Source organism: Ipomoea nil, unplaced genomic scaffold (genome assembly GCF_001879475.1).
Source record: "Ipomoea nil cultivar Tokyo-kokei standard unplaced genomic scaffold, Asagao_1.1 scaffold2827, whole genome shotgun sequence".
NCBI lineage: Eukaryota > Viridiplantae > Streptophyta > Magnoliopsida > Solanales > Convolvulaceae > Ipomoea > Ipomoea nil.
Window position 1 is genome coordinate 1,691,734 of NW_017619255.1, and position 8,348 is coordinate 1,700,081.

General features: G+C 34.0%; 1 protein-coding gene across 1 annotated transcript; it reads right to left on the reverse strand.

The window, feature by feature from the left end:
* Window positions 1-2,094: 2,094 nt before the first annotated feature.
* On the reverse strand, window positions 2,095-8,146 carry LOC109159431 (probable glycosyltransferase At5g25310). The gene is made up of 4 exons (XM_019307543.1): window positions 7,790-8,146; window positions 7,529-7,668; window positions 4,050-4,401; window positions 2,095-2,760 (listed from the first exon to the last, which is right to left on the reverse strand). The coding sequence occupies exons 1-4, from the start codon at window positions 8,144-8,146 to the stop codon at window positions 2,095-2,097; spliced, it is 1,515 nt and encodes a 504-aa protein (XP_019163088.1).
* Window positions 8,147-8,348: the final 202 nt, after the last annotated feature.

The following is an 8,348-nucleotide window of genomic DNA, read 5'->3' on the forward strand; positions in this document are numbered from 1 at the left end:
TAAATCCGCCATTGAGTCCTAATAACTTTCAGTTCTCATCAAGAGCACGAGATCAATTTTATTTATGTATTTAAAAAATAATGTGCAGGTTGGAGAGCTGGCCCGTTTAACATGCCAGCCCAATAGCATACGGATGGCAAATTATGTCCTGGAAACGTGTTCACCGAGAATGGTGAACACAAGGCTAAACGACGTCGTTTTTAGGCAAAAATAAAAAATAAAAAAATTGCGGATGTGGAGTTAACGGCGCGCGTTGATCAAATTATGAATTTTCTGTTATGAGATTATGAATTTTCATAAAATTCATAATCTCATAACAGAAAATTCATAATCGCATAACAGAAAATTCATAATCTCATAACAGAAAATTCATAATCTCATAACAGAAAATTCATAATCTTATAACAGAAAATTCATAATCTCATGGTTCCAAAGTGAATGTGTAGGCATGGTTCCAAAGTGAATGTGCAGGCATGGATTCATAATTTATGAATGTCCGAAATCATTGTTCATCTCAAATTAAAGTGAAACCGCAAAATATAAAAATGAAAAAAAAAAAAAAGTCACGCAATTAATTAAGAAAAAAAAAAAAAAAAGATAACGGTGTACTAACACCGTTAGAATCGTGTTCACCATGAATGGTGAACACGGTTTCATGGCATAACGCTCCCATACGGATTTGATTCAAATTTCTCAACGGCTCAACGCATATAAAAATGGGTCGGTCAGGTTCGACCCGTACGTTTTTGGCAATTTATATCCTACACCACGGCGCGCGTTGCACTATGCGCCCAGATGCAAAACGACGTCGTTTTAATTATTTTTTTTTTTTTGAAATTTCCCGTCCCAGTGAATGGCAGTAGTCTTTCTTTAAAAAAAAACCCGCTGTTCAAGAATGTACATAATGTTATACTAGAATACACATAATGTTATACATGAATGTACATAATTATATAACAAAATATACATACTCTTTTTAAAAGATAATACACATAATCTAACATAATACATAATAAACATAAACTTTTAACATAATACACATCAACTCTTAACATAATACACACAAATTTTTTGATTCGGATGTACATAATTGTATAAAAAGAATGTACATAATTGTATAAAAAATACACATAACTGTATGTACCAATACACATAACGTTGTGAATAAATACACATAACGTTGTGAACAAATACACATAATCTCAGCAACTTCCTACCGCGCCTCCCAACACTACCCCAAAACGACGTCGTTTTGGGAGGCGCGCGACGCACAGTACTATGTGCGCCGTGGTGGGTGTACGTTTTTGTCAACCCGTGTTGGGCCAACTACTCTATTTGGCACCATCTCCTCGTAAAGTCTATTTCTATTTTATGATAAAGTTAAATGTTATTTTTAATACTATATTATTATTATTATTATTATTATTATTATTATATTTTGAAAGAAAATTGAAATTACAGGGTTGTAAAGAAAATATTAATAACAAATTACAATTATGATGTTAGGATACTAGAATCTATTTTTGGAAGTATTTCGGAAATATTGATACCCTAATGAGTGTTTGGTAGGATGAAATTGCAATTCCATTGTTTAGTTGGATGGAATTGCAACTTCACGGAATTATAACTATGGAATTGCAATTCGTACACTTTGTGGAATTATAATTTTATGATAAATTATCATTTTATCCTTCTTATGATTAAATATTGTGACTCCTTGTGTACAATAAGCATGAATGTGGGAGCAACTTATATCAATGAAAGTGACTCCTTGTACACAATAAACAAAGGTCTAACGATGCTCTGTCAGACCCTAGGGGTTGGGGATTCAACATTTTCTTCAATTCATAAATGTATTCAATTGCATGTATTTCCAATGCTTCAAATTGAGTATCCCCAATAGATATACAGAAAGCAACAAAGGAATACACTAGATTTTAGCAATTGTAAGTATATGTGAAAATCTATGGATTACCTAAAGATCCTATATTGACTGCATGTATCAATATATATTTTTCCCCGGCTCTAATTCTTATAATGATGTGCTGATTTAATGAGTAACAACTAATTAATTAAGTCCCCACAATATAATAATCACCCAAAGCTAAGATTTAATCTCCTTAGCCAAACCGAGTGCAAAATCATATGGAAAACATCAAACCTCTGTGCGGGCTGGTTGAACACAAAATGCTTTCTGACAGCCCTCAAACCCTCCTTAAGCTTCACGTACTTGTCGTCCGGGACAGCCGACAAGATCTCCTTCAACCTCGGAATCTCCGAAACCTTAACCTGAATCGAAAACGCATCCCAGTTCAGGACATCGCTGAACGGCAACACGTAATTTTCCGACAGAATCACCGGCACGCATTCGGAGTAAATGGCCTCCGGGATTCTCGGGCTGGCCACTTCATAGCCACTGGGGCACAGGCAAAACTTGGACTGCAACATGAAGGAGTAGTAATCTTGGCCCTCTGGTAAGTACTCGTGCACGCGTAAGTCTGGGTCTTTGTCCTTCCAGTGGTGGAGGAGGATGGGGCGGACGGGGCCGTGGACGCCGCCGGCGAAGAATCCGAGGTAGGGTCTTGAGGCGTTGGGCGGTGGGGGTGTTTGGATCTCCGGCGAGATTTCGCCTCCGTAGAGGTTGATCTCCGGTAGGCTCACGTCTTTCTGTGGATTGAATCCTTCTGAGGAGTTTGCGTTGCATAAAACCCTGATTGATGTGTTGTAGAGATATGCATTGCCTTCAGAAGCCATGGGACCCTGCAACAATTACAGCAACTAACATAACTCAACAGCAAAAATTGGAGGTGATGGATGGTGGACTAGGGCTCCGATTGGACGGCTTTGTTCTTACCACCTGGTCGGTCGGTCAGTCTTCGTTCTCACGAATTGGTCGGCCTATTGGTCTATTTTTATATGGTGCAATGTGATCAAGTCCTTTTGCATAAATATTTTCTTCCAAGTGTAAAATGAATTGAATTCATCTCCCTTAATAAAATAGTTCTTCTCTCAATTCTTTCACGTATTTGTTATTTTAAGGGTGGTGTTGGCCCTCCACTGACTACCTGTTAATTAGTTGTAAAACGAACAACAAAGACAATCCAGCTAAGTTGCCCAAACGGATGACTTGTAAACTCAAAGTTACAAGTTGAACTCTCAATGGGGCGACCTACTGGACTTATTGGTTCGAGCATGTTAGCTATGAGTAAAGCCATCAAAACGGTCCCGCAAGACGGGACGGACCAAAGCTTGGCAAAGCCCACCCTCGCGGCAGGGCAGGCTAAAAATGCCACCTATTTGCAAGTTTAGAAGGTGATCGGCCCGCCTCGCCATGCCAAAGGCTGCAAGTGGGCACGAGTCGGCTTGCTAAACATTTATTTTTTTACGACATGCTAGATGATTTTGGCCATATCTCCCTCGTACGGAGTCCAAATAAGATGATTCAAGTGTCAAAGGAAAGATAAGGTAGTCCTCTACTACTTTAAATCTTAAATGTTGAACAGTTGAGATATTTCGAATGCATTGGCACTAGAAAATCAGAACATTCGGATTCGCCCTGAGGGATTTTTCCTGCAACATGTTGATAGTGTTTTGATAATATGTCCTTCATATAAAGTCCAATCAATATGATTCAAGTGGCTACAGAAAGCTAAAAGAGTGCCCTACAACGTTCATGTTCAAAGTTTATTTAGAGCAAAAAGCCCGCATCTTGGCAGGTGGAACATTTGATGAATATGCCCCTACTTACGGTTGGACGGGGCGGGTAGAGTCGATGGATGGGAAAAGTACATTTTGATAGCTCTATCCATAAGCAACCTAAGCCGATTTATTCCCTTGTAATCTTTTACCCATCAGGTTGTTGGTCTCGTTGTGGTCAGGTTGTTGACTTGTAACTACAAGATTACAAGTTCAAATTTCATACCTATTTGCATTGGTTTGAGCTAGACAACTATAGACAACCTAACAAATTGGGTAGTGACGGCAGGTTTACTCGTCACCCAACAAAAAATTGCAGGCATGAAAACTCAAATAAAAGACGTACTACGTACCCAATCATGGCAAGAAAGCATGAAGTGATCAGCGCCGGAAGTTCGATTCCAGAAAGGATGTTTGGTGGAAATGACAGTGACATAGTCCGAAACAAACTGTCTGAGAGGAGTGACATCGTAGGTGTCGGGCTTGTAGAGGTATCTCACCAACGAAACAACGCTAAAAGGCATGAAGTAAAGGTGAGCCAAGTTAGGGTTTGGAGTCCTGAAATGGGTGGTGCCGCTCTCCATCTCGACGATGAATCTTCCCTCGCTAGAATATATGCTCTTGCATGGCCCGTCGTGGACTAAGGGCGTCTCGCCTTCTTCGTATACGTACACCTTCAACCTTCTCTCCATCTCTTCATAACTCCTTTACAAATAAATTTCAGGCAATCATGAAAAACAACATTAGATATAATAATATAAACATTTGTATGGGTGAATACTGAATAGCATTTTCAAAACCCTTCTTCTAAAAAAAGATAAATGTATTTTAGAAGTTTATCTAGATTGTGTTTCAGAGGTTTAATTGAGAAACTTCATTTTCTAACTGAATTTGTTTTCAAATTGTCATTTCTCAATGTCTCCGTGTCTATGTTATCTACCATATTTGTATCATAGTTGAGTTTGAAATGAATACAAATGAAACATTTTTAATAAATTCAAGACATAATTTGGTAAAAAAATATTTTGGAAAATTGCAATTTTTATATATAAAAATATAAACCCTCCCTGTAAACAAAAATGTATCACAACAATTGAAAACGAAATAGTAATTGTTATAACCTAGCAGGTTAGAATATATAGTTAGTCTGCAAATTGTTACTTTTAATGTATGGTTGGGAGATTTGACCTTGAAATATTGAATCGGTATTATTTTACTTTTATAAATTGTTACAGACAAATGATAGGATGAAATCATCTTCTCAGTAATACCAAAAAAAAAAAAAACTTTTTTTAAAAAAAAATCATTCAATTGGAGAAGTAGTATAATTCAGTACTAGTGATACATATAAATTAAGTAAATCCCTAGAACAGCAAATCAATGTTTTATCATGTACAGTAAACCATGTGGACTGTTAGCCCTCTAAAGGGAACACTCCTCTTTTTCAAACTGACAAAAATTACTTTAGTTCACAAATATATAGATTGTTTAGAAGAGTTTGCACTCTCACAGTGACAATAAAAGAGGTGAAATTCAAATTTAAATATAGTGTTTAAATATTATTGTTAAAAACCTATCAATCAAATTATTATTTGATGCAGAGCCACATCCTGCTCCTAGGTATTACCCAAGTCAAATGTGGTATTCATCAAATCGAGAACAAGATGATGATGTCGTAAATGTAATTTAGAATTGGTAAAATTAAACATTTTCTATTTTACCTTATTTTATGCTACTAAATACATAGTACAATTTTATGAATGACATGATATAGTATTGTTACCTACAAAGGCTACAATACCATATATTTTTTCAATAATAATAATAGAAACATGCTATAATGTCCATAAAGACACTAATAGATTTTTTTTAGAGTACTATTAAGTATTAACTCAAACCTCCCATTTGGAAGAGATATTATTAACACAAATTAAATTTTATAAAAACATATATGCTATTATACAAATAAAATCGTGTGATGACATTTTTATAAATAAAATAATGTTAATTATTTATACAAATCTCAGAGTATTTATATATATATTAATATCTACTATATATATATACTAATAAGAGCCCAAGAGAGTTAGGCCTATAATGGGTAGAAAGAATGACGGTCAAGTTTTTTAATCAAATGAATGGCTCAGATTGATCAGATTTTATTTTTTTCTTAAGATTTCCTAATTTATCCTTAATGAATATGATTATCCATTAACTTTTTCCGTTAAATATTAACTTTTCCGTTAATTCCTGTTAGTTCACTGTTAACTTACTGATTGATTTTAATAAGAAATGTCTTAGGTTCAAACTTCATCCCAATCAAAGTTGACATAATTAGTACTCTATTTTACTTAAATTAAATAAGAGAAAAATTCATCAATTGATTATATTCCCTACATTGTCCCTACAATGTCTTTATTAAAAAAAAATATTCATTATCAATAAATTAATTAAGAGAAATAATCAACAACAACAACAACAAAAATAATAATAATAGTTTTAGAAAAAAAAAAAAAAAAAAATTAAGCCAATCATATTAACTACTTGGGGATTTAATGACAAAAGAGTATTCATATCACACAACAAATTGAATTGGGAAACTACCCGCAATATCCTTGTTTGGCAATCAGCAGTTAGCTCTTCAATATTAGTATATATTTAATATTTTATGCCCTAATTTTTATTTGCTCTCCCTTATGTCCCGTATTTGGTTTCAACCATGCCTATACAATTATTTTATTGACAATTATAATCAATCTTGACTATATTATCTTGCATTTGTAAACTTAGAATTACCTATTTAAATAGGCAAATTCAACATTCAATTATCTATGCATGAACAATTCCAATATAATCTTGTCTTGATATACTTTAAAGTACTTATTTAAAAAAAAAAAAAAAAAAAAAAAAAAAACATTGGGCATTATCCTAATCGCGCAATACGCGTAAAAAACTAGTCTCTATAATAAGTCAGCATTGTAAAATATTTCAAAGATAATCCTTTATATAATAAAGCTATATGGTTTGGGAAATAATTAATGTTATAATTAATGCCACAACATCCTTTATTATTAAAAAAAAAAAAAAAACACAACATTTGAAAAATAAAATAGCTATATATTATATAATCATATAAAAAATATACTTTTGAAAAATAAAATAGTTATATATTATATAATCATAAAAAAAAAGTGTTTAATTAGAGTTTAAATTTACACATACAAAATTTGAAATTTGCTTTCCAAATGTAATTATCTTAGTTATTATTTGTATTGTGAAAATTATAATATAGATGAAATACAATTAAGAATAAATCAATGTAATTATGTAAATTATCTCTATACGTTTATTTGAATATGCACATAATTAGATATTATATTAACCATACAAAATTTTAATTTTAATTTTAATTGTAATTTTGTATTCTATAAAAATACTAAATACTTGACCAATGGAAGCTCAAAAATATTATTATATTAAATAATTTAAAATATTTTAGTTTTTTTATTTTGTATTTATATTTATAATAACATAATTTTTTTCCGTGCATCGCGCGGGTGAATTACTAGTAAAAATATACAACAACAACAACAACAACAACAATAATAATAATAATAATAATAATAATAATAATAATAATAATAATAATAATAATAATAATAATAATTCAAAAACACAGATACGCAGACCATGCAAATATGGAATGTGAGCAGTCAGAATTTGCTGGATACGTTTCCTTTCTCGGAAAAATTATTACCTTTAATTACTCAATTAATTTCATTCCATAACATATGAACGGAAATTAATGATTTCCAAAAAAACAAATACTCACTGATAAAAAGCGCCGGCGTTCCGGTAGATCCCGCCGGAGATGGCATCCGCCGACGTGTTCCGATTTGAAGCTGCTTTCAGAATCGCCGCTCTTGCCCGAGCCAATCCTTCCTCCAGTTGGTGCTTTCTCTTGAACGAAACCTAGAGATCGAGTAGTCGATCGTTAAAGTTCATCAATTATTGTGAAATTTTTATATATCCAAAAAATAAAAAATAGAATTCATAGAATTATTGATGTATTTTACTGAACTGAATCGATCACCTTGGGAGAACTAGCCGGAGACGGGGGCGGAGAACCTGCATCTCCGCCGCCGATCACCGTCGAATTCAACTGCACCGTAACGCTGATATTTTGCGGCGGCGGCAGCTCTGAGTCGGAATTTCCAAGGCCGCTGCCGAGCGAAGCAGCGGGAGGCGGCAGAGAAGGTGCAATCCCGGCGGCGGTGAAATTTCCGACGGCCGTGGAATGTAGAATGGTGGTGCTTCCTTGGAAAACAGGATCTCTTAAACACATAACCGCGAGTGCGGAGGCCAAAAGCACAAAACACAGTACCCATAGCGAAGCATAAACTACTTTTCCTCCAGCCTCTACTTCTTCACCTTCGCCCTTCTTCCTCATCCTCTCTATTTCTAAACATATACATTCATGCGTGACTGTATCTATCTAAATATATCTCCATACATATATGTATATGTAGATTTAGGGCGGGGAAATGCATTCGTATATCACCCTACCTAACGTCAAATCTAAATAATAAATTGGGAAAATGTAATTTGGGATAGCAATTAAGTCATCTAATTTCAATAAGTTCTAAATTCAT